This window comes from Anomaloglossus baeobatrachus, chromosome 7, assembly GCF_048569485.1.
Source record: "Anomaloglossus baeobatrachus isolate aAnoBae1 chromosome 7, aAnoBae1.hap1, whole genome shotgun sequence".
NCBI lineage: Eukaryota > Metazoa > Chordata > Amphibia > Anura > Aromobatidae > Anomaloglossus > Anomaloglossus baeobatrachus.
In genome coordinates this window covers 310,236,313-310,262,526 of record NC_134359.1, presented here as the reverse complement: position 1 = coordinate 310,262,526, position 26,214 = coordinate 310,236,313, and the positions used below count along the sequence as shown (strand labels likewise).

The 26,214-nt window shown below is 52.2% G+C and overlaps 1 protein-coding gene across 1 annotated transcript in view; it reads left to right on the top strand.

Annotated features, from left to right (window-relative positions):
* Positions 1–26,214, top strand: part of SRCAP (Snf2 related CREBBP activator protein) — a 139,531-nt gene that overhangs the window by 68,003 nt on the left and 45,314 nt on the right. The window contains 2 exon segments of the mRNA XM_075318692.1: positions 1,619–1,712; positions 3,908–3,997. Coding sequence (XP_075174807.1) covers positions 1,619–1,712; positions 3,908–3,997 — 184 coding nt within the window.

Genomic DNA, 26,214 nt, shown 5'->3' with positions numbered 1-26,214 from the left:
AGGTTTCCTCATTTCTATCTGTGAGGTGTAGTAAGATTCTCCGGCTGTGAAGAGGCGTCTAGGTGTTTAGGAACGCTCCACGGCTGCTTCTAGTGTGGTGTGACAGGGGATTGCGGTCCGTTCAGGTTCCAACTACTCTTGTGGCTTTTTTTGTGTTTTTTTGTTTTTTTTTTTGTTTTTCTGCTGATGGGATTTTTGTGATCGTCCACGGTGACCAGATCATAACAGCCCCCTCTTCTTTTCTTCGGCGCCCTCTGTCACCCCCCTCCCGATCTTCCGCCTTTTTCCCTCATTGTCGTTCCCTTATCCAGTATTCCTCCTGTCCCATCCCCCAGCCCCGGTTCTCCTCATGTTGCTGTGACGCCCTGGACTAGTCAGGTCGTCTCAGGTAGTCCCATGCACACACACCCCCTCCCTAAAAAGGTGACAGCAGCCAAACTTCAAAACCTTGTCACCACCCTCCAGGTTTGATGTCCACACCAGGGGGCGGAGCCAGGCGGTTGGCTCCGCCCACCGAGGAGTTCACAGGCCTGGAGGCGGGAAAAAAAGAGTAATTCTTGAGAGGAGTTGGAGAGAGTAGTTTAACAGTGGAGGAGAGAAGTCAAGTTCAAGGGCAGACCTGTGACCAGGCCTGCCAATAGTCTACCAGGTGTCGGGGTCGGAGCCCAGTCACCTCTGACAAGGAGGCAGACGGTGGTGGACGCCTGCTGGAGCTGGGATTACAGCCGGTGGAACCGTAGAAACCGGGCTCGGGCGGTGGCCCGCCGGTACCGAACCGGGAAGCCGATTGGAAACCCGGAGCACCAGGAGGGGTACTCAGACCCAGTACGAAGCCCAGAACCAACAGGGCCGAGTCAAATCATCTGATTGAGGACTGGACTTTAGGACCTTTCCCACACGAGACCCGACTGAAGACAACAGCCCAACCATTAGGGTAGAGCCACCGCAAAGGCATAGAGACCCAAAGGGCCAGCGTCTGCGGGCAAACAGGGCTCTCCCGACATACAGCAAGCCAGGGAGCGGACTACCGTTGCTTAGGCATAGGAGTCAAACATTCACATAAAAAAGGTGCAGGAGAAAGGCAGAAACCACCAACCTGTTCAGGAAGAAGCTGCAGCCGGCTGCGGGCCCCGTTCATCATCCCGTTTGGTTTACCAGAGACTCCAGTGTGTTGTGTCATAGTGAGTACACCAGTGCCTTCGGGCCGCGCACCACACCAGCAACCAGCACGCATCCATCTCCACGCCTCAGCACCTCGGGCCCCCGGGACCATCACTCCCCTGCCCATGGAGGGGTCAACACCAAGCTGCGCAACACCGTCCCCGGGAGGCCTAGTCAACAGCAGAAGTGGTGTCCATCCATTCACCACAACCCGTGGGTGGCGTCACAAACTTATATCCCTTACAAACCACCGCGGCCCCGGCCGTGGAATTCCCCCGGGTCCGTGATGAGCTCGAGCTAACCACCGTACAAGCACGGATCCGAGCGGCTCGGCAGGCGGCCGCGCCCGCGGGTCGGTACATTGCCCCCCGTGGTCCTCCTGTCACCCCTGATGTTACTCTAGGACATGATGGGACTGGCTGGAGATTGCTGAGCGGTTTCTTCTTTGTATTCTTAGTGTCCGGTTTCCAGTGAAGACGACACAGAGGAGGAGACAGAACCTGGGAAAGAGGAGGATGAGGACGATGAGTTCACGATAAATGAGGATGAAGGTGAGTGCGGCTTCTTGATGGTCTGTGCCGGTGCCACACGTTCTCTGTGTATGTCGGCGTCCGTTCACGGTCACAATGATGGGCAGACGGGGGTTCTTGCCCTGACGTCTGGAGACTAGTCACTACATGATGGGGTGGGCTCTACCTGGTGGGCTGTGTCCGCTCCTCAGGTACTCGGCAGCTGTATTAGCTTAGTGTCTGTAGGAGGCAGACATGACACCTGTCCGCTCTAAAGCACCACCTAGCTGGAAATTAAATGTAAAATCGCACAACGCCTCCTTTATCCCTTGAAGGGAACACCGTGCTCTCCACAGCATTGGTCCTCCCTGCGGTCCCCACAATTATGAGGCCTCCAAAAGGGGCTGAGCACTTTCTTTCCACTGGTGCCCACCATTTTGCTGTGCTGGCCCTTTGAGGCGTTCTTGGTGTCACTTTGGGGTGGTTTCTTCCATATTGGACGGCCCGGTGGGTGTGAAGAGATTCGGCAGATTGGTCCGGCATCGCTACGGTCAGTGGCCGTCACTCCAGCCAGGGACGTTTCTCCAGCAGCCACCAGCCTCACGAGCTTTACTTTTATTTTTGTTCCTACAATTTTCTCACTTTCCCTCTGCGATAATAATTTTTATTTCTATAGCGCCAACATGTTCCGCAGCGCTTTACAATTCAGAGGGCACATGTACAGATAATATCAGATATAACCCCCCCTCGTCATCTTAGTTTCTCCCCCCTCGTCATCTTCGTTTCTCCCCCCTCGTCATCTTCGTTTCTCCCCCCTCGTCTTCGTTTCTCCCCCCCTCGTCGTCTTCGTTTCTCCCCCCTCGTTGTCATCTTCGTTTCCCCCCCCCCCTTGTCATCTTCGTTCCCCCCCCCCTTGTCATCTTCGTTTCCCCCCCCCTTGTCATCTTCGTTTCTCCCCCCCTCGTCATCTTCGTTTCTCCCCCCTCGTCATCTTCGTTTCTCCCACCTCGTCATCTTCGTTTCTCCCCCCCCTCGTCATCTTCGTTTCTCCCCCCCCTCGTCATCTGCGTTTCTCCCCCCCCTCGTCATCTGCCTTTCTCCCCCCCCTCGTCATCTGCGTTTCTCCCCCCCCTCGTCATCTTCGTTTCTCCCCCCCCTCGTCATCTTCGTTTCTCCCCCCCCTCGTCATCTTCGTTCCCCCCCCCCCTCGTCATCTTCGTTCTCCCCCTTCGTCATCTTCGTTTCTCACCCCTTCGTCGTCTTCGTTCCCCCCCCTTCGTCGTCTTCGTTTCTCCCCCCCCTCGTCGTCTTCGTTTCTCCCCCCCCCTCGTCGTCTTCGTTTCCCCACCCTCGTTGTCTTCGTTTCCCCCCCCGTCATCTTCGTTTCTCCCCCCTCGTCATCTTCGTTTCTCCCCCCTCGTCATCTTCGTTTCTCCCCCCCTCGTCATCTTCGTTTCTCCCCCCCTCGTCATCTTCGTTTCTCCCCCCCTCGTCATCTTCGTTTCTCCCCCCCTCGTCATCTTCGTTTCTCCCCCCCTCGTCATCTTCGTTTCTCCCCCCCTCGTCATCTTCGTTTCTCCCCCCCTCGTCATCTTCGTTTCTCCCCCCCTCGTCATCTTCGTTTCTCCCCCCCTCGTCATCTTCGTTTCTCCCCCCCTCGTCATCTTCGTTTCTCCCCCCCTCGTCATCTTCGTTTCTCCCCCCCTCGTCATCTTCGTTTCTCCCCCCCTCGTCATCTTCGTTTCTCCCCCCCTCGTCATCTTCGTTTCTCCCCCCTTTATCTTCGTTTCTCCCCCCGTCACCTTCCTTTCTCTTCCCCCTCGTCGTCTTCATCCCCCCCCTTTATCTTCGTTTCTCCCCCCGTCACCTTCCTTTCTCTTCCCCCTCGTCGTCTTCATCCCCCCCCTCGTCATCTTCGTTTCTCGCTCTTCTCGTCATCTTCGTTACTCTTCCCCCTTGTCACCTTCCTTTCTCCCCCCCCCCCCTCGTCCCCCTTCGTCGTCTTCGTTTCTCTTCCCCACGTCACCTTCCTTTCTCCCTGCCCCCCACCCGTCATCTTTCCCCTCATCCGCCCCCTTCCCCGAGGTGTCCGTTTCTTGCCCAGTCTTACACAGTTAGTGGTGAGTGTCCAGCGCCTCCTGCACCCGGCCATAATATATGATGGGCGATGCACTGTGGGGTCTCCTGTGTTTTCTGTGTCATCAGCAATCTCGCTGAGCATTGTGTGTTCTTTGCAGCTGAGGACGAGGAGGACACGATTGCAGCAGAAGAAGAGATGGCAGGAAAGCAGGATCATGCCGAGGAGCTATCCCAGCTGGCCAGAGAAGGTAGGTGTCAGCCACAACCTAAACTGCCAGTGTGCACCGCGAGCAGACGTCATTCTCAGTGATCAGAAAGCAGGATAATGCCGAGGAGCTATCCTCACCACGAGCACACACAGTCCTAGCAGACAGCATTCTCAGTGATCAGAAAGCAGGATAATGCCGAGGAGCTATCCTCACCACGAGCACACACAGTCCTAGCAGATGTCATTCTCAGTGACAGGAAAGCGGGATCATGCTGAGGAGCTATCCTCACCACGAGCACACACAGTCCTAGCAGACAGTATTCTCAGTGATCAGAAAGCAGGATAATGCCGAGGAGCTATCCTCACCACGAGCACACACAGTCCTAGCAGATGTCATTCTCAGTGACAGGAAAGCGGGATCATGCTGAGGAGCTATCCTCACCACGAGCACACACAGTCCTAGCAGATGTCATTCTCAGTGACAGGAAAGCGGGATCATGCTGAGGAGCTATCCTCACCACGAGCACACACAGTCCTAGCAGATGTCATTCTCAGTGACAGGAAAGCGGGATCATGCTGAGGAGCTATCCTCACCACGAGCACACACAGTCCTAGCAGACAGTATTCTCAGTGACAGGAAAGCAGGATCATGCTGAGGAGCTATCCTCACCACGAGCACACACAGTCCTAGCAGATGTCATTCTCAGTGACAGGAAAGCAGGATCATGCTGAGGAGCTATCCTCACCACGAGCACACACAGTCCTAGCAGATGTCATTCTCAGTGACAGGAAAGCGGGATCATGCTGAGGAGCTATCCTCACCACGAGCACACACAGTCCTAGCAGATGTCATTCTCAGTGATAGGAAAGCAGGATCATGCCGAGGGGCTATCCTCCCCACGAGCACACACAATCCTAGCAGACGTCATTCTCCGTGATCGGAAAGCAGGATCATGCCGAGTAGCTATCCTCACCACGAGCACACACAGTCCTAGCAGACAGTATTCTCAGTGATAGGAAAGCAGGATCATGCTGAGGAGCTATCCTCACCACGAGCACACACAATCCTAGTGTCAAGGGAAGAATTTGGGTGAAGACTGCTAATGGAGTCTTCGTTTGGGATATCCAGAGACGGTGCCGTATTAGCTGTATATCAGTGCTGATATATCAATGTATCAGACAATAAACACACAGACATGCTTTCTCCTTGAGCTAGCGTCATCAACTGAACTTGTGTATTGCAAGACACCCAATTATACAGTTTGCATCTTTAACCTTAAAGCTAAACAGGGAGTACTTTTACTCCTTAATTTCTCACAGCGCAGTTTGTTTCTTGTACATTCTTTCTGTGTGAAAGCTACTGATAAGACTTTGCAGCTTCACATTCTGGCTTCATTATCTTTGGTTAACTCCTTCATGACTATACAATTTTGAACAGGGAGTATTATAGATCTGTGAAATTGCTACATAGACAGACAGATTATTATACAACTACATCTACATTTTGATTATTTATATACACAGATATTCTTATTACGTTTGAACAAACAAGCTATAGCTCAGACGACTTCCACAGTCCCCCCTTAATAAAATATCTGTGAATATTATTACCTTAAATTTTAAAATTTTCCCCATTTAGATATATTTTATTATTTGGGACTTTAATTATATCAATATCTATATATATGTGGGCTTTCTATGGGATTGTTGTTAAATTTAACACTACAGACGTTGACTCCCCCCTTAAGTACTTATTTTATTTATTAAAAATAACTTTATGATTTATAGGGGGTATTAGAATTGGTGATATTACTCTCATTAGGGCACATTATCCTGATTAAGAAAGATTGAGTCTAGACCTTATTTATAAATTAGCACATAATCAAAAAACAAACAAAAGAAACAAAAAAACCATTTGCTACAAATTGTCCATGGTCCTTCTTTCCGGATATGAAACAAAAAGAAGGATGCTTGGTCAGTGCTAGTCCACTTAAAATCTGAAATAAAAAAATAAATCTTTATTTTTATATAGCGCTAACATATTCCGCAGTGCTTTACATACATCAGGAACACTGTCCCCATTGGGGCTCACAATCTAAATTCCCTATGTGTATGTTTTTGGAGTGTGGGAGGAAACCGGAGAACCCGGAAGGAAACCCACGCAACACAGGGAGAACATACAAACTCCTTGAAGATGGTGTCCTTGGTGGGATTCGAGCCCAGGACCCCAGCGCTGCAAGACTGCAGTGCTAACCACTGAGCCACCATATAGTGCTAACCACCGAGCCACCGTGCCGCCCCACTTAGGGCCACTTTGTGAACCTGGATGATCTGCTCTTGATAAAAAAAAACCACAACAAGACATGATGAGGCTTCATGTGAACAGTTTGTGGTGCAGACTTGGAAAAACCTTCTGGGATAATGGGTTGAATAGCGGCCGTTTTTTGCTTCGGTTGTTTCAGGTCCATTGGTTTCTGAGAAGTGACGTCAACTCGCGTGTCCCTGTCAGTGCTCAGCAGACTAGGCCGGGGAGACATCAGCCTGATGGGATAGGCTCCTCCAAAACTTCTCCCGAGATGAGAGAATCTATAGCTAGTATTTTATATTAAGGAAAATCATTGAATATATTCATATGAGTTAGTAGGAAACAAAAACATTTGTAAATGATTAATTAAACCACATTTTTGGGTCTGTGAAATGGCTGAATTAAGTATTTTAGGTTACTCCATTCGTACCCTCAACAGTCCCCCCTTTGACTCACTTGTGCCATTTCCAAATACTACTTAGGGTACCGTGTTCCCTTAGGGAGAGAGGAAGAAAGATCTGTTGGGAAATCCTGCCTGACTGAACGTTGAGGCATGGGTGGAGAGGGGAATGGGATTTCTTCACCGGTTTGAGACCAAGGACCCCTAGGCGAGTCCTCACCCTTTGTAGTTGGACTTTCCCATGTCTCAAGGTTCTCTAAGGCTGGTTTCACACTACGTCTTTTTAACATCCGTTAAAAACGTTTTTTTAACGGAAGTACGGATCCTGTGCAAATCCGTTTTCACTGCAATGCATTTTCAATGGACTCGCGTCCACCTGCGTTTGCATGCGTTTGCGTCCGTTAGACGCAGGATCCGTCCTTTTGCGTTATTTTGACATGTTTCAAAAACGCAACATGTAGCGTTTTTTTGCTTTGTCAAAATAACGCATCTCACAGGATCCTTCACATTGCGCCGCGAGCTGCAATGCATTTCAATGAGTGCTGGATCCTGCCTAGCAGAATGCGTTCAGTTGCGTTGTAACAGGATCCTGCTTTTGTACTGAGCATGCCCAGAAAGTACTGAGCATGCCCAGAACCAGTCTCCAGTGATCTGTCTATCTCTCTACTCCCTCCCTCACCCCCTCTCTCTCTATCTATGTCTTTCCCCCTTCCTCTCCTGTCTCTCTCTCCCCTGCCTGAAAGCTGCGGACACTCGTAACCAAGGTAAATATCGCGTAACCACTTCTCTTAGTTACCCGATGTTTACGTTGGTTACGCGTGCAGGGAGCCCTGCTCCTAGCAGCTGCAGACACTCGTAACCAACATAAATATCGGGTATCCAAGGCCGATGTTTACCTTGGTTACCAGCGTCTGCAGCTGTCAGAAGCCTCCTCCCAGTCTAGTTCCCCTCACTCCCGATCACATGACTCCAATGCCCGCCCCTAAATATCCAGTGCAGGATCCTGCAAAATAACATATGCGTTTGCATACGTTATTTGCTGTAAAAGCAGGATCCGTATTTCCGCTAAAAAAACGTTTTCAGCGGATGTTAAAAAGACGTAGTGTGAAACTAGCCTAAGTCCTCTCTTCTAACTGTTTCGGCAATGATGGTTTGGGACTGTACAGGTCTTTTCTTCAGCGCTCTATTGGGAGACCCAGACGATTGGGGTATAGCTACTGCCCTCTGGAGGCCACACAAAGCACTACATTAAAAGTGCAAGGCCCCTCCCCCTCTGGCTATACCCCCCCCGTGGTATCACGGGTACTCCAGTTTTAGCTTTGTGTGCGAAGGAGGTCAGACATTCCATGCATAGCTCCACAGATTTTAGTCAGCAGTAGCTGCTGACTAGTTCGGATGGAAGAAAAGAGGACACATATAGTGTCCCCAGCATGCTCCCTTCTCACCCCTGGATGGTGTTGTAAGGTTGAGGTACCTATTGCTGGTACAGGGCTGGAGCCTGACATGCTGTTTTCCTTCCACATCCCCTTGGGGGCTCTGTGGAAGTGGGATCCTGCCGGCCTCAAAGCTCTGACGCCGGGCTCCATCCACAGACCCATTAGAACCTGATGGATACGGAGCAGGAGTACCATCAGGGACCGGGCCCTGCATCATACAGGTACTCTGTGTCCCCGGCAGGCACAGACACACTCCGGGCTGGCTGGGTGTTGTAGTGCGCCGGGGACCGTACACTGAGCTGGTGTTCCTACAGTTATCTGGGGGACTTTGTGTTCTGGGAACGCAGCGCCGACCCCCTCTGGACCGGGCGGCGCTGCTGTGACTTGTGGTGCGCCGGGGATACGCCGACCGCGCTTTTACGGCGGCGGCGTTTATAACTCTAGTCCCCGGCTTTTGGGCCTAGGACGCCGGCAGCTCCGATCGTTCCCGCCCCCACCCTGTCAATCAGGGTAGGGGAGAGACGCTGTTTCACGGCAGCGACGAGGGCTGGAGCCTGATTTACATGCTCCAGCCCTCTCACTAGGCACAGAGGGAAGCAGGCTTCCCGCTCTTGGTCAGGAACGCCCAGGGCCCGCCCCCCTTCTTCTCTCAGAACGCCGGCAGCCATTACATGCATGTCTGGCTGGAGGAAGGACGCAAGGCTCTGGGAGACCTAGACTGAGGGGCTTTGGAAGACCACACACCCGCTCTTAAGCGGGCGGTAAGCGGCTTTTCAGCTGGCCCCTCTAGTGCCTCAGTGTATGTTAGTGTATTGTGTCACTGGACATAGATATTTATTGATTTCCTGCACTGTGAGGTCGCTTCCTGGCTGAATACCCCAGATCGCTCTGAGGAGGCAGCAACATGTCATCCACAAGACGCAAAGCTGCCAAGGCTAGGGCTGTGTGCACTGCGTGTGCTGCATGTGGGGCTGCTCTACCAGCAGGCTCCAAGGACCCCCATTGTGTGCAATGCTCAGATCCGGTGCTGCTTCGCCAGCCGGAGTCAGGAGAGATAGTGACCCAGGCTGAGACGCCTGTAAGTCCTGCCCCGGTGTCGGGGACAGACTTTGCAGTTTTTGCGGTTAATATGTCTGTGACTATGGCAAAAATCCTGGAAACTTTGCAATCCATGCCTGGGGCTCAGTCTATGGACACGGCGAGGTCTATGTCCTCTAATCCTCCGCAGTTGGATTTAATCCAGACTGCAAGGGGGTCCCCGGCTTCTCAGGATGAGTATAATGACTCAGATGATTGCCCCAGCCACCCCAAGCGGGCTCGCTGGGAAAGACCCTCAACGTCATCACACTGCTCAGGGTCTCAGCGCAATCAGTCTCCCTGTGATGTGTCTGAAGAGAGTGATCAGGAGTCTAATCCTGGAACCCCTCTCAATCTGGATACCCCGGATGGGGACGCCATGGTAAACGATCTTATCTCAGCCATCAATAGGCTGTTAGATATTTCTCCCCCAGCCCCTTCAGCAGAAGAGGCAGCGGCAGAGCAGGAGAAATTTCGTTTCCTCTATCCCAAGCGTAAATTAAGTGCTCTGTTGGATCACTCTGACTTCAGAGAATCAATCCAGAAGCACGACGCTCATCCAGAAAAGCGTTTCTCTAAACGTTCTAAGGATACACGTTATCCTTTCCCCCCTGATGTGGTCAAGCGCTGGACCCAGTGTCCAAAGGTGGACCCCCCGATTTCCAAGCTTGCAGCTAGATCCATAGTTGCAGTGGAGGATGGCGCTTCACTTAAGGATGCCAATGACAGACAGATGGACCTTTGGTTAAAATCTGTCTATGAAGCTATCGGCGCGTCGTTTGCTCCAGCATTCGCAGCCGTATGGGCTCTCCAGGCTATTTCAGCTGGCTTAGCAAAAGTGGATGCTATCTTACATCCAGCGGTGCCGCAAGTGGCGTCCCTTACCTCGCAGATGTCCGCGTTTGCGTCTTACGCTATCAATGCGGTCCTAGAATCTACCAGCCGCACCTCAATGGCGTCTGCCAATTCGGTAGTTTTGCGCAGAGCATTGTGGTTAAAGGACTGGAAAGCAGATGCTGGTTCCAAAAAATGTTTAACCAGCTTGCCTTTATCTAGAGATAGACTGTTTGGCGAGCCATTGGCTGACATCATTAAACAGTCCAAGGGTAAAGACTCCTCTTTACCCCAGCCCAGATCAAGCAAACCTCAGCAGAGAAAGTGGCAGCAGAAGTTTCAGTCCTTTCGAGGTTCGGGCAAAACACAATTCTCCTCGTCCAAAGGGACTCAGAGGACGCAAAGAAACTCAGATTCCTGGCGGGCTCATTCACGCCCCAAGAAAGCAAATGGAGGAACCGCTTCCAAAGCGGCTACCTCATGACTTCCAGTCCCCTCCCTCCGCATCTCCGGTCGGGGGCAGGCTCTCCCGCTTTTACGACACTTGGATGTCACAGGTCAAAGACCGGTGGGTGACAGACATTTTGTCGCGCGGGTACAGAATCGAGTTCAGTTCTCGTCCTCCAGCTCGGTTCTTCAGAACCTCCCCACATCCAGACCGTGTAGATGTCCTGCGGCAGGCGGTGGACTCCCTAAGAGCGGAAGGAGTAGTGGTTCCTGTACCGTCTCAGGAACAAGGGAGAGGGTTTTACTCCAATCTCTTTGTGGTGCCAAAAAAGGACGGCTCGTTCCGTCCTGTTCTGGACCTAAAACTGCTCAACAAACATGTGCACGCCAGACGGTTCCGGATGGAAACCCTCCGTTCTGTCATTGCCTCAATGTCTCAAGGAGACTTCCTTGCCTCAATAGACATCAAAGATGCTTATCTCCACGTGCCAATTGCTACAGAACATCAACGTTTTCTACGTTTTGTGATAGGAGACGACCATCTTCAGTTCGCAGCTCTGCCATTCGGTCTGGCGACAGCCCCCCGGGTCTTCACCAAGGTCATGGCGGCGGTGGTAGCAGTCCTGCACTCTCAGGGACACTCGGTGATCCCTTACCTAGACGATCTACTTGTCAAGGCACCCTCTCAAGAGGCATGCCAACTCAGTCTACAGGCTACGCTGGAGACTCTCCAGACTTTTGGATGGATCATCAACTTTCCAAAGTCAAATCTGTCACCGACACAGTCACTAACGTATCTTGGCATGGAGTTCCATACTCGAGCAGCGAGAGTGAAGCTTCCGCTAAACAAGCAGCGGTCCCTACAGACAGGGGTGCAATCTCTCCTTCAGGGCCAGTCGCACCCCTTACGGCGCCTCATGCACTTCCTAGGGAAGATGGTGGCAGCCATGGAAGCAGTTCCCTTTGCGCAGTTTCATCTGCGTCCACTTCAATGGGACATTCTCCGCCAATGGGACGGGAAGACGACTTCCCTAGACAGGAAAGTCTCTCTTTCCCAGACGGCCAAGGACTCTCTACAATGGTGGCTCCTTCCCACCTCATTGTCTCAGGGAAGATCCTTCCTGCCCCCATCCTGGGCAGTGGTCACGACAGATGCGAGTCTGTCGGGGTGGGGAGCAGTGTTTCTACACCACAGGGCTCAGGGGACGTGGACTCCGCAAGAGTCCACCCTTCAGATCAATGTTCTGGAAATCAGGGCAGTGTATCTTGCCCTACTAGCCTTTCAACAGTGGCTGGAAGGAAAGCAGATCCGAATCCAGTCGGACAACTCCACAGCGGTGGCATACATCAACCACCAAGGAGGGACGCGCAGCCGGCAAGCCTTTCAGGAAGTCCGGCGCATTCTGAATTGGGTGGAGGACACAGCATCCACCATCTCCGCGGTTCACATCCCAGGCGTAGAAAACTGGGAAGCAGACTTCCTCAGTCGCCAGGGTATGGACGCAGGGGAATGGTCCCTTCACCCGGACGTGTTTCAGGAAATCTGTCGCCGCTGGGGGGTGCCGGACGTCGACCTAATGGCGTCTCGGCACAACAACAAGGTCCCGGCATTCATGGCGCGGTCGCGCGATCAAAGAGCTCTGGCGGCAGACGCCTTGGTGCAAGATTGGTCGCAGTTCCGCCTCCCATATGTATTCCCGCCTCTGGCACTCTTGCCCAGAGTACTACGCAAGATCAGATCCGATTGCAGCCGCATCATACTCGTCGCCCCAGACTGGCCGAGGAGATCGTGGTATCCGGATCTGTGGCATCTCACGGTCGGCCGACCGTGGTCACTTCCAGACCGTCCAGACCTGCTGTCTCAAGGGCCGTTTTTCCATCAGAATTCTGCGGCCCTGAACCTGACTGTGTGGCCATTGAGTCCTGGATCCTATCGTCAACAGGCTTATCACAGGGAGTGGTAGCCACAATGAGACAAGCTAGGAAGTCAACTTCTGCTAAGATCTACCACAGAACGTGGAAGATTTTCTTAACCTGGTGCTCTGCTCAGGGAGTGTCTCCCTGGCCATTTGCATTGCCCACTTTTCTGTCTTTCCTGCAATCAGGGTTGGAAAAGGGCTTGTCGCTCAGCTCCCTTAAAGGGCAAGTCTCGGCACTATCCGTGTTTGTTCAGAAGCGTCTAGCACGTCTTCCTAAGGTGCGCACGTTCCTGCAGGGGGTCTGTCATATTGTGCCCCCGTACAAGCGGCCGTTGGATCCATGGGATCTGAACAGAGTACTAGTGGCTCTCCAGAAACCGCCTTTCGAGCCTCTCAAAGAAGTTTCTTTTTCTCGCCTGTCACAGAAAGTGGCGTTTCTTGTGGCGATCACATCGCTTCGGCGAGTGTCTGAGCTGGCAGCTCTGTCATCCAAGGCTCCCTTCCTGGTGTTCCACCAGGACAAGGTAGTGCTGCGCCCCATTCCGGAGTTTCTCCCTAAGGTCGTATCCTCGTTTCATCTTAATCAGGATATATCCTTGCCTTCCTTTTATCCTCATCCGGTTCACCGGTATGAAAAGGACTTGCGTTTGCTAGATCTGGTGAGAGCACTCAGGATCTACATTTCCCGCACGGCGCCCATGCGCCGGTCCGATGCACTTTTTGTCCTTGTCGCCGGTCCGCGCAAGGGGTTGCAGGCTTCTAAAGCCACCTTGGCTCGATGGATCAAAGAACCAATTATAGAGGCCTACCGTTCTGCTGGGCTTCCGGTTCCTTCAGGGCTAAAAGCCCACTCAACCAGAGCCGTGGGTGCGTCCTGGGCATTACGGCACCAGGCTTCGGCTCAACAGGTGTGTCAGGCAGCTACCTGGTCGAGTCTGCACACTTTCACCAAGCATTATCAGGTGCATACCTATGCTTCGGCGGATGCCAGCTTAGGTAGAAGAGTCCTGCAGGCGGCAGTGACATCCCCGTAGGGGGGGGCTGTTTTGCAGCTCTAACATGAGGTATTTCTTTACCCACCCAGGGACAGCTTTTGGACGTCCCAATCGTCTGGGTCTCCCAATAGAGCGCTGAAGAAGAAGGGAATTTTGTTACTTACCGTAAATTCCTTTTCTTCTAGCTCTTATTGGGAGACCCAGCACCCGCCCTGTTGTCCTTCGGGATTGTTTTTGCTGTTTGCGGGTACACATGTTGTTCATGTTGAACGGTTTTTCAGTTCTCCGATGTTACTCGGAGTTAATTTGTTTAAACCAGTTGTTGGCTTCCTCCTTCTTGCTCTGGCACTAAAACTGGAGTACCCGTGATACCACGGGGGGGTATAGCCAGAGGGGGAGGGGCCTTGCACTTTTAATGTAGTGCTTTGTGTGGCCTCCAGAGGGCAGTAGCTATACCCCAATCGTCTGGGTCTCCCAATAAGAGCTAGAAGAAAAGGAATTTACGGTAAGTAACAAAATTCCCTTCTTTGTAAAGGATAAATATGAGCAGGACGCTCAGTGCAGCTCCGGTGGATCAACCCTTCTGCAATGCGGGGCGTGAATCTATGTTGTCCTGCCGTTGAGCTTTATCGAAATTTCTTCAGCGCTCTATTGGGAGACCCAGACGATTGGGGTATAGCTACTGCCCTCTGGAGGCCACACAAAGCACTACATTAAAAGTGCAAGGCCCCTCCCCCTCTGGCTATACCCCCCCCGTGGTATCACGGGTTCTCCAGTTTTAGCTTTGTGTGCGAAGGAGGTCAGACATTCCATGCATAGCTCCACAGATTTTAGTCAGCAGTAGCTGCTGACTATTTCGGATGGAAGAAAAGAGGACACATATAGTGTCCCCAGCATGCTCCCTTCTCACCCCTGGATGGTGTTGTAAGGTTGAGGTACCTATTGCTGGTACAGGGCTGGAGCCTGACATGCTGTTTTCCTTCCACATCCCCTGGTAGGGCTCTGTGGAAGTGGGATCCTGCCGGCCTCTCAGCTCTGACGCCGGGCTCCATCCACAGACCCATTAGAACCTGATGGAGACGGAGCAGGAGTACGATCAGGGACAGGCCCTGCATCATACAGGTACTCTGTGTCCCCGGCAGGCACAGACACACTCCGGGCTGGCTGGGTGTTGTAGTGCGCCGGGGACCGCAACGTTGGAGTTAGTGTCCCTACAGATTACTGGGGGATTTTTTGTGTATGGGAACGCAGCGCCGACCCCCTCTGGACCGGGCGGCGCTGCTGTGACTTGTGGTGCGCCGGGGATCCGCCGTCCGCGCTTTTACGGCGGCGGCGGTTATAAATTGAGTCCCCGGCTTTTTGGGCCTAGGACGCCGGCAGCTCCGATTCGTTCCCGCCCCCACCCTGTCATTCAGGGTAGGGGAGAGACGCTGTTCGCTAGCAGCGACGAGGGCTGGAGCCTGATTTACATGCTCCAGCCCTCACACTAGGCACAGAGGGAAGCAGGCTTCCCGCTCTTAGCCAGGAACGCCCAGGGCCCGCCCCCCTTCTCTCTCAGGACGCCGGCAGCCATTACATGCAGTCTGGCTGGAGGAAGGACGCAAGGCTCTGGGAGACCTGGACTAGGGGCTATCTGGCGACCACACACCCGCTTTTTAAGCGGGCGGTAAGCGATTTTTCTGTGCTGGTCCCTCTAGTGCCTCACGGTGTATCGGTGTTCTGTGTAGGATATAGAGATATTGTATTTCTTGCACTGTGAGGTCGCTTCTGGCTGCATCTCCCAGATCCCTCTGTGGAAGCAACAACATGCCATCCTCAAAACGCAAGGCTGCCAAGGCTAGGGCTGTGTATACTGCGTGTGCTGCATGTGGGGCTAATCTACCAGCAGGCTCCGATGACCCCCATTGTGTGCAATGCTCCGACCCGGTGCTGCTTCGCCAGCCGGAGTCAGGAGAGGTAGTGACCCAGGCTGAGACGCTTGTAAGTTCTGCCCCGGTGACAGGGACAGACTTTGCAGTTTTTGCTGATAATATGTCTGTGTCTATGGCAAAAATCCTTGAAACCTTGCAATCTATGCATGGGGCTCAGTCTTTGGGCACGGCGAGGCCTCTGTCCTCAGGTCCCCCTCACTTGGAATTAATCCAGCCCACAGGGGGGTCCCCGGCTTCACAGGCCGAGGATTATGACTCAGATGATGGCCCCAGCCACCCTAAGCGAGCTCGCTGGGAAAGACCCTCGACGTCATCACACTGCTCAGGGTCTCAGCGCAATCAGTCTCCCTGTGATGTGTCTGATGAGAGTGATCAGGAATCCATTCCTGGAACCCCTCTCAACCTGGATACCCCTGATGGGGATGCCATGGTAAACGACCTTATCTCAGCCATCAATAGGCTGTTGGATATTTCTCCCCCAGCCCCTTCAGCAGAAGAGGCGGCTGCGGAGCAGGAGAAGTTTCGTTTCCTTTATCCCAAGCGTAAATTGAGTGCTTTGTTGGATCACGCTGACTTCAGAGAATCAATCCAGAAGCACGACGCTCACCCAGAAAGGCGTTTCTCTAAACGATCTAAAGATACGCGTTTCCCTTTCCCCCCTGAGGTGGTCAAGCGCTGGACACAGTGTCCAAAGGTAGACCCCCCGATTTCCAAACTCGCAGCTAGGTCCATAGTTGCAGTGGAGGATGGCGCTTCACTTAAAGATGCCAATGACAGACAGATGGACCTTTGGTTAAAATCTGTCTATGAAGCTATCGGCGCGTCGTTTGCTCCGGCATTCGCAGCCGTATGGGCACTCCAGGCTATTTCAGCTGGCTTAGCAAAAGTGGATGCTATCATACATCCAGCAGTGCCGCAAGTGGCGCACCTTACCACGCAGATGTCGGCGTTTGCGTCTTACGCTATCAATGCGGTCCTAGAATCTACCAGTCGCACCTCAATGGCGTCCGCCAATTCGGTAGTTTTGCGCAGAGCCTTGTGGTTAAAGGACTGGAAAGCAGATGCTGGTTCCAAAAAATGTTTAACCAGTTTGCCTTTATCTAGAGATAGACTGTTTGGCGAGCCATTGGCTGATATCATTAAGCAGTCCAAGGGTAAAGACTCCTCTTTACCACAACCCAGAACAACCAAACCTCAGCAGAAAAAGTGGCAGCAGAGGTTTCAGTCCTTTCGAGGTTCGGGCAAGACACCGTTTACCTCGTCCAAAGGGACTCAGAGGACGCAAAGAAACTCAGATTCGTGGCGGGCTCACACGCGCCCCAAGAAAGCAAATGGAGGTACCACTTCCAAAGCGGCTACCTCATGACTTCCAGCCCCCTCCCTCCGCATCGCCGGTCGGGGGCAGGCTCTCCCGCTTTTCCGGCATTTGGATGTCACAGGTCAAAGACCGGTGGGTGACGGACATTTTGTCTCGCGGGTACAGAATCGAGTTCAATTCTCGTCCTCCAGCTCGGTTCTTCAGAACCTCCCCACATCCAGACCGAGCAGATGCTCTGCTGCAGGCGGTGGACTCCCTAAGAGCGGAAGGAGTGGTGATCCCAGTCCCTCCTCAGGAACAAGGGCAAGGGTTTTACTCCAATCTCTTTGTGGTTCCAAAAAAGGACGGCTCGTTCCGTCCTGTTCTGGACCTAAAACGGCTCAACAAACATGTGCACGCCAGGAAGTTCCGGATGGAAACCCTGCGTTCTGTCATTGCCTCAATGTCCAGAGGAGACTTCCTTGCCTCAATAGACATCAAAGATGCTTATCTCCACGTGCCAATTACTACAGAACATCAACGTTTTCTACGTTTTGTGATAGGAGACGACCATTTTCAGTTCGTAGCTCTGCCATTTGGTCTGGCGACAGCCCCACGGGTCTTCACCAAGGTCATGGCGGCGGTGGTAGCAGTCTTGCACTCTCAGGGACACTCGGTGATCCCTTACCTAGACGATTTATTGGTCAAAGCTCCCTCTCAAGAGGCATGTCAGCGCAGCCTGAATGCTACGCTGGAGACCCTACAGTCTTTCGGATGGATCATCAACTTTCCAAAGTCGATCCTATCACCGACTCAATCACTAACGTATCTTGGCATGGAGTTTCATACTCTAGCAGCGATAGTGAAGCTTCCGCTGAACAAGCAGCGGTCACTACAGACAGGGGTGCAATCTCTTCTGCAGGGCCAGTTGCATCCCTTGCGGCGCCTCATGCATTTCCTAGGGAAGATGGTGGCAGCCATGGAAGCAGTTCCCTTTGCGCAGTTTCATCTGCGCCCACTTCAATGGGACATTCTCCGCCAATGGGACGGGAAGTCAACGTCCCTGGACAGGAAAGTCTCGCTTTCCCAGACGGCCAAGGACTCCCTACAATGGTGGCTCCTTCCCACCTCATTGTCTCAGGGAAGATCCTTCCTGCCCCCATCCTGGGCAGTAGTCACGACAGATGCGAGTCTGTCAGGGTGGGGAGCAGTATTTCTCCACCACAGGGCTCAGGGGACGTGGACTCCGCAGGAGTCCACCCTTCAGATCAATGTTCTGGAGATCAGAGCAGTGTATCTTGCTCTACTGGCCTTCCAACAGTGGCTGGAAGGAAAGCAGATCCGAATCCAATCGGACAACTCCACAGCGGTGGCATACATCAACCACCAAGGAGGGACGCGCAGTCGGCAAGCCTTCCAAGAAGTCCGGCGCATTCTAATGTGGGTGGAGGACAGAGCATCCACCATATCCGCGGTTCACATCCCAGGCGTAGAAAACTGGGAAGCAGACTTCCTCAGTCGCCAGGGCATGGACGCAGGGGAATGGTCCCTTCACCCGGACGTGTTTCAGGAAATCTGTCGCCGCTGGGGAGTGCCGGACGTCGACCTAATGGCATCCCGGCACAACAACAAGGTCCCGGCATTCATGGCGAGGTCGCGCGATCAAAGAGCTCTGGCGGCAGACGCCTTGGTTCAAGATTGGTCGCAGTTTCAGCTCCCATACGTGTTTCCGCCTCTGGCGCTCTTGCCCAGAGTGCTACGCAAGATCAGATCCGAGTGCAGCCGCATCATACTCGTCGCTCCAGACTGGCCGAGGAGGTCGTGGTATCCGGATCTGTGGCATCTCACGATCGGTCGACCGTGGTCACTGCCAGACCGACCAGACTTACTGTCCCAAGGGCCGTTTTTCCATCAGAATTCTGCGGCCCTGAACCTGACTGTGTGGCCATTGAGTCCTGGATCCTAGCATCTGCAGGATTATCTCAAGGAGTCGTTGCCACAATGAGACAAGCTAGAAAGTCGAATTCGGCTAAGATCTACCACAGAACGTGGAAGATTTTCTTATCCTGGTGCTCTGCTCAGGGAGTGTCTCCCTGGCCATTTGCATTGCCCAAGTTTCTTTCCTTCCTGCAATCGGGGTTAGAAAAGGGCTTGTCGCTCAGCTCCCTTAAAGGGCAAGTTTCGGCACTATCCGTGTTTTTTCAGAAGCGTCTAGCACGTCTTTCTAAGGTGCGCACGTTCCTGCAGGGGGTCTGTCATATTGTGCCCCCGTACAAGCGGCCGTTAGATCCATGGGATCTGAACAGGGTACTAGTTGCTCTCCAGAAGCCGCCCTTCGAGCCTCTGAAGGAAGTTTCCTTTTCTCGGCTGTCACAGAAAGTGGCGTTTCTTGTTGCGATCACATCGCTTCGGCGAGTGTCTGAGCTGGCAGCTCTGTCATCCAAGGCTCCCTTCCTGGTGTTCCACCAGGACAAGGTAGTGCTGCGCCCTATTCCGGAGTTTCTCCCTAAGGTCGTATCCTCTTTTCATCTTAATCAGGATATATCCTTGCCTTCTTTTTGTCCTCATCCGGTTCACCGGTATGAAAAGGACTTACGTTTGCTAGATCTGGTGAGAGCACTCAGAATCTACATTTCCCGCACGGCGCCCATGCGCCGTGCCGATGCACTTTTTGTCCTTGTCGCTGGTCCGCGCAAGGGGTTGCAGGCTTCTAAAGCCACCCTGGCTCGATGGATCAAAGAACCAATTCTAGAGGCCTACCGTTCTGCGGGGCTTCCGGTTCCTTCAGGGCTAAAAGCCCACTCAACCAGAGCCGTGGGTGCGTCCTGGGCATTACGTCACCAGGCTTCGGCTCAACAGGTGTGCCAGGCAGCAACCTGGTCCAGTCTGCACACTTTCACCAAGCATTATCAGGTGCATACCTATGCTTCGGCGGATGCCAGCTTAGGTAGAAGAGTCCTGCAGGCGGCAGTGACACCCCCGTAGGGGAGGGCTGTTTTGCAGCTCTAACATGAGGTATTTCTTTACCCACCCAGGGACAGCTTTTGGACGTCCCAATCGTCTGGGTCTCCCAATAGAGCGCTGAAGAAGAAGGGAATTTTGTTACTTACCGTAAATTCCTTTTCTTCTAGCTCTTATTGGGAGACCCAGCACCCGCCCTGTTGTCCTTCGGGATGTTTTTTTGTTGTTTGCGGGTACACATGTTGTTCATGTTGAACGGTTTTTCAGTTCTCCGATGTTATTCGGAGTTAATTTGTTTAAACCAGTTATTGGCTTCCTCCTTCTTGCTTTGGCACTAAAACTGGAGAACCCGTGATACCACGGGGGGGTATAGCCAGAGGGGGAGGGGCCTTGCACTTTTAATGTAGTGCTTTGTGTGGCCTCCGGAGGCAGTAGCTATACCCCAATCGTCTGGGTCTCCCAATAAGAGCTAGAAGAAAAGGAATTTACGGTAAGTAACAAAATTCCCTTCTTCTGTGTCCTTTTAGGATTAATCAGTCTCCTAACCGAAAACCATTTACTACTAACTCTGATTTAGGATCTGGAATTAGAAAATACGCTTGTTTATTTCACTAATTAATTAATCATATATAAATTATACGTGGTTTGCGCTAGACCAAAAAAAAAACATTTTACATTGGAACCCGTTTATTACTAAAGAGAAACACAACACACACTACAGAGAAACAAAGCACGCGTTGGTTTACAACTTATCAGTTTGGTTTTTTTACATACCACTTGCATTATGTGAATTTTCAGCAATGACGTAGTTTTCTGCACTGGAATGCCTCTGACCAGACCTGGAAAGAAATCTACACAACACGCACAGACTTGCATACAACGTGCTCATGATATACATCTATAATCAGTTTGCAGTCTCTAAGAATGGGTAGAGCAGGTGCAGGGTGCTTCTGCGGACTCTTTACAGTTTTCCCTCATTGTTTTAAGAACGTGCTTCACAAGACCGGGTGAGTTTGCCTACGTGGGTACTGAATCCTGGCGTCACCAAAGCGCACACTGATATCCAACTTTCACAGATGTTAGTCCATGCTACTTGGGCCATCATTAAGAAGAGCTCTCATGGCAGAGAAAGCTTACCGCCCTTCATCCACAGACCTTCCTCAGTCAGCAGCTCCCTGCGACTCGCACTCCACTCCTTATTGGTTCACTTGATCCTGTAGGGATTTAAGAACACAAGGAGTGACAGAAGTCACTGACGTGACCGGTGTCACCGAGGCATGGTCCATATGCATGGTAAAGGACTCCTCAACTCTAGGCCCGTTCACTGCTTCTTGGTCAGCTGCACCTGTGCGGGGATCTCCACCTGATTCCATCAGCTCAGATCTAGACTTTCTTTTCGGCGTACCTAGCTCCTTTGACAACAGGAAAGATCTATATCCTACATACATTTTGACTCTTACCTACCTCTGCTCCACCCATCTAGAGAGGCACTTACGTCACTTCCTCCTGTACCGATAGGAGGGGAGGGAGTGGCTTAAATTTGCAAAAGAAAGGCCAGCTTTAAAGCCTATACAATATGTCTGCTGTGCCTTTTACTGCTGGAAAAATATAATAGATATCTACTTTTCCCCCCTTTTTTATGTTTTGTTTTTATGTACTACTTTGGCAAAATGTATAGGTTTATAACAGCAGACAATATAATTAAACAACCGATAAATATAACCTATACTTTACTGGGGAATTTTGAAACCTTACAACACGGTTTATAGATATTCTGTATCTACAAAAGAAAGGAATGTAATCAATATTGGCAGTTTGTATGCAAAAATAATACAAAACAAAAACATAACCATAAAAACAAAAAACCTAATTTGTATATTTTAAGAAATATACTTTTCCCTGCAAAATTAATTTAATTATTTAGGTATTAGTAGGATACTATTGATAATCTCCTGTGAAATTTTGAACTCTAAGGATTAAACAAAATCTACTCCACCAGCCGGAAAAAGCACTTGTTAGTATATAAAACATATATAGTCCCGCAAATCTCTGCAGAAGCCATTCTTTTTTGTTTTCTTCGGCGCTCCATTGGGAGACCCAGACGATTGGGTGTATAGCACTGCCTCCGGAGGCCACACAAAGCAATTACACTAAAAAGTGTAAGGCCCCTCCCCTTCTGGCTATACACCCCCAGTGGGATCACTGGCTCACCAGTTTTCTGCTTTGTGCGAAGGAGGTCAGACATCCACGCATAGCTCCACTGTTTAGTCAGCAGTAGCTGCTGACTATGTCGGATGGAAGAAAAGAGGGCCCATATACGGCCCCCAGCATGCTCCCTTCTTACCCCACTTGTGGTTCGTAAGGTTGAGGTACCCATTGCGGGTACGGAGGCTGGAGCCCACATGCTGCTTTCCTTCCCCATCCCCCTGAGGGGCTCTGTGGAAGTGGGATCTTACCGGCCCCCAAGCCCTGAGGCCGGGCTCCATCCACAGACCCAGTGAACCTGATGGATACGGAGCTGTGTACCATTCAGGGACAAGGCCCTGCAACTTTCAGGTACTCTGTGTCCCCGTTCAGGCGGGCACGCACACACCAGACTTGCTGGGTGTGTTAGTGCGCCGGGGACAGTAAAGCTGGGGTTTGAGTCACAGCAGCTTAGCTGTGTGACTTCATGTGCTGGGAACTACCGCGCCGGCCACTCTCGGAGCGGCGGCGCGGCTGGGACTTGTAGTGCGCCGGGGACTTAGCGCCGACCGCGCTTTTACGGCGGCGGCGCTTATAAATTTAGTCCCCGGCTTTTGCGGCCTAGCTCCGCTTCGTTCCCGCCCCCTCCCTGTCAATCAGGGAAGGGGAGAGACGCTGTACGTTTACTCAGCGCCGAGGGCTGGAGCCTTATTTACATGCTCCAGCCCTCTCACTTGGCACAGTGGGACGCAGGTTTCCCGCTTTTGGTCTGGCACGCCCAGGGCCCGCCCCCCCCCTCCACAGGACGCCGGCAGCCATTCCTGCATGCAGTTCTGGCTGGAGGACGGACACAGGCTCTGGGAGACCCAAGACTAGGGATTTCTGGCGACCACACACCCGCGTTTAGCGGGCGGTAAGCAGCACTTTAGTGCTGGCCCCTCTTGTGCCACAGTGTGTATTGGTGTACTTTTTCCTGTACCAGTTATCTATATATATATATACTGCACTGTACGGTCGCTTCTTGGCTGTATACCCTATCTTGCTCTGAGAAGACAACAACATGTCATCCACAAAACGCAAGGGTGCCAAGGCACGGGCTGTATACACTGCTTGTACAGCATGTGGGGCTAATCTACCAGCAGGCTCCAACGACTCTCATTGTGTGCAATGTTCAGTCCCAGTGGCACTTCGTCAGCCAGAGCCTATGGTGGTAGTAGCCCAGGCAGAGTCGCCTGTGAACCCTGCCCCGGTGACGGGGACAGAATTTGCAGTCTTTGCTGATAAAATGTCTGTGACTATGACAAAAATCCTGGAGACCTTGCAGTCCAGGCCAGTTGCTCAGACCATGGACACTACTGTCCCTATGTTCCCCGGTCCCCCTCAGTTGGAACTAATCCGTACTTCACGGGGGTCCCAGGCATCACTGGCTGAGGGCTCTGACTCCGATGACAGTCCCAGGCCGCCTAAGCGAGCTCGCTGGGAGAGACCCTCCACGTCATCACGCGGGTCAGGGTCTCAGCGAGAAGGGTCTCTATATGATGAGACAGAGGTGGGTGATCAGGAGTCTAGCCCTGACACCGCACTCAATTTGGATACGCCAGATGGTGACGCCATGGTAAATGACCTTATAGCGGCCATCAATAGGCTGTTGGATATTTCTCCCCCAGCCCCTTCAGCAGAGGAGGCAGCTGCCCAGCAGGAGAAATTCCATTTCTTCAGCGCTCTATTGGGAGACCCAGACGATTGGGGTATAGCTACTGCCCTCCGGAGGCCACACAAAGCACTACACTAAAAAGTGCAAGGCCCCTCCCCTTCTGGCTATACCCCCCCGTGACATCACGGGTTCTCCAGTTTTAGCTTTGTGTGCGAAGGAGGTCAGACATCCATGCATAGCTCCACAGATTTTAGTCAGCAGTAGCTGCTGACTATGTCGGATGGAAGAAAAGAGGGCCCATATAGGGCCCCCAGCATGCTCCCTTCTCACCCGTGGATGGTGTTGTAAGGTTGAGGTACTTATTGCTAGTACAGAGGCCGGAGCCCACATGCTGTTTTCCTTCCCCATCCCCATGAGGGGCTCTGGGTGAAGTGGGATCTTACCGGTCTCCAGGCACAGAGACCGAGCTCCATCCACAGACCCAAAAGAACCTGCTGGATATGGAGCTGAGTATCGTCAGGGACAGGGCCCTGCTACATCAAGGTACTCTGTGTCCCCGGGCAAGCGCGCACACACACACCAGCATTGCTGGGAGTGTTAGTGCGCCGGGGACAACAGCGCGGAGCGCTGGTGCTATTATTCACTGCAGCTTTGCTGAGTGAATTTATGTATTGAAAACGGCCGCGCCGGCCGCTGCTGATTGTTTTTTACATTGTGGCGCGGCTGGGACTTGTGGTGCGCCGGGGGACTTCGGCGTCGGCCGTGCACATAGGACGGCCGCGCTTATTACTCGAGTCCCCGGCTTTGCGGCCTAGCTTTCGTTTCGTTCCCGCCCCAGCCCTGCCAGTCAGAGGAGGGGCGGGACGCTGTACAGAAGCTCAGCGCAGGGAGCTGGAGTCTGCTTTGCATTCTCCAGCCCCCTCTCACTGAACACAGTGAGACGCCGGGTTCCCGCTCTTGGCTGGGGCTCGCCCACGGCCCGCCCCTCTGCACAGGACGGGGAAGAGAAGCCGGCAGCCATTATGGTTTCCACTCTGGGAGAACGGAACCAGTCACAGGTTTTTGGGCGACCTCACACCCGCTCTTGTGCGGGCGGTAAGCAGTACTGACACCACTAATGCTGAAGTGGGCTTTTGGACTGTGTGCTGATATGCTATGCACTGTACTGTACTGTCGCTATTCTGGGCAACAGCAGCAAATAAGCAATGCTGCTGAGGCACAAGCTTTCAATGCTTCGTCGTTTGCATGTGCTGCAGTGTTTACTGTCAGATTGGGCAACAGCAGCAGTAGAGCAATTTGTGCTAAGGCACAAGCTTTCAATGCTGCTTCGCTTGCATGTGCTGCACGGTTTATTGTTATGCTATACATTCACTGTATGTCGCTATTCTTGGCTAATGCGCCCAGATAAACAGACAAAAGCAGCAGTAGAGCAATGGTGCTAAGGCACAAGTTTTCAATGCTGCTTGACTTGCATGGGCTGCAGTGTTTACTGTCATGCTTGTATGCTATACATTCACTGTATGTCGCTATCCTTGGCTAATGTTCCTGGATAAATAGACAACAGCAGCAGAAAGGCTAGGGTGCTAACGCGCAAGCTTTCAATGCTGCTTGGATTGCATGGGCTGCAGTGTTTACTGTCATGCTGTATGCTATACATTCACTGTATGTCGCTATCCTTGTCTCATGCTCCTAGATAAATAGACAACAGCAGCAGAAGAGCAAATGTGCCAAGCCACAAGTTTTCAATGCTGCGTGTACTACATGTGCTGAAGTGTTTATTTGTACTTCATGCTTGTATGACTATTCACTGTACGGTCGCTATCCTCGGCTAGGCTCTTAGATAGCTAGACAACAACAGCAGAAAAAGACAAGTTGCCAATGCACGGGCTTTCTATGCTGCTTGTACTGCATGTCATACGGTTCCAGGACCCCCAGTGCGTGCAATTGCTCAACCGGGGTCTCTGCTATATGTGGCCAAAAGAACCACCTGTGATCTCTGTCCAGAGACAGGGACGAAGTTGCAGTTTTTCCGCTGATATATTGTCTGTGACTATGACTGACATCTTACAGACTTTGCACCCCAAGCAGACCGTGGGCAATATGGTTGCAATGACCCTGGCCGCCCTGATTTGGAGCATCTCAAGGCGCCAGAGTGATTCCAGGCATCCCAGAGAGCAGGCATCCGACACGGTCGACAGTCCCAGATGGCCTAAGCGGGCTCGCTGGGATTAGCCCTCGACTCCATCACTGGTCAAGGTCCCAGCTGGAGTACTCTCTGTACGTTGAGGCAGACGTAGCTGTTCAGGACTCTGATCCTGAGACCGCTCTCAATCCGGATACACCGGATGGTGACGCTATAGTGAATAATCTTATTGCGTCCATCAACGAAAGGTTGGGTATTTCTCCCTCAACTCCTCCAGTGGAGGGGTCAGCTTCACAGCAAGAGAAATCTCTATTTCAGTATCTCAAGCGTATATTGAGTACTTGTTTAGCACTCTGACTCCAGAGAAGCAGTCCAGAAACGACACGCTTATCACGATAAGCGTTTCTCCGACCGTATTAATGAGACACGTGTCGCTCCCCCCTGACGTGGTCAAGCGCTAGACCCAGTATCCAAATGTGGATTCCCCAATCTCCATGCTTGCAGCTAGATCTATAGTTGTAGTGGTGGATAGGACTTCACTTCAAAATGCCATTGACAGGCAGATTGGCCTCTGGTTGCAATCTGTCTATGAAGCTATCGGCAGGTCGGTTGCTCCGGCAGTCGCAGCCGTGAAGGCACTCCAAGCTATTTCAGCTAGTATTGCGCAGGGGGTC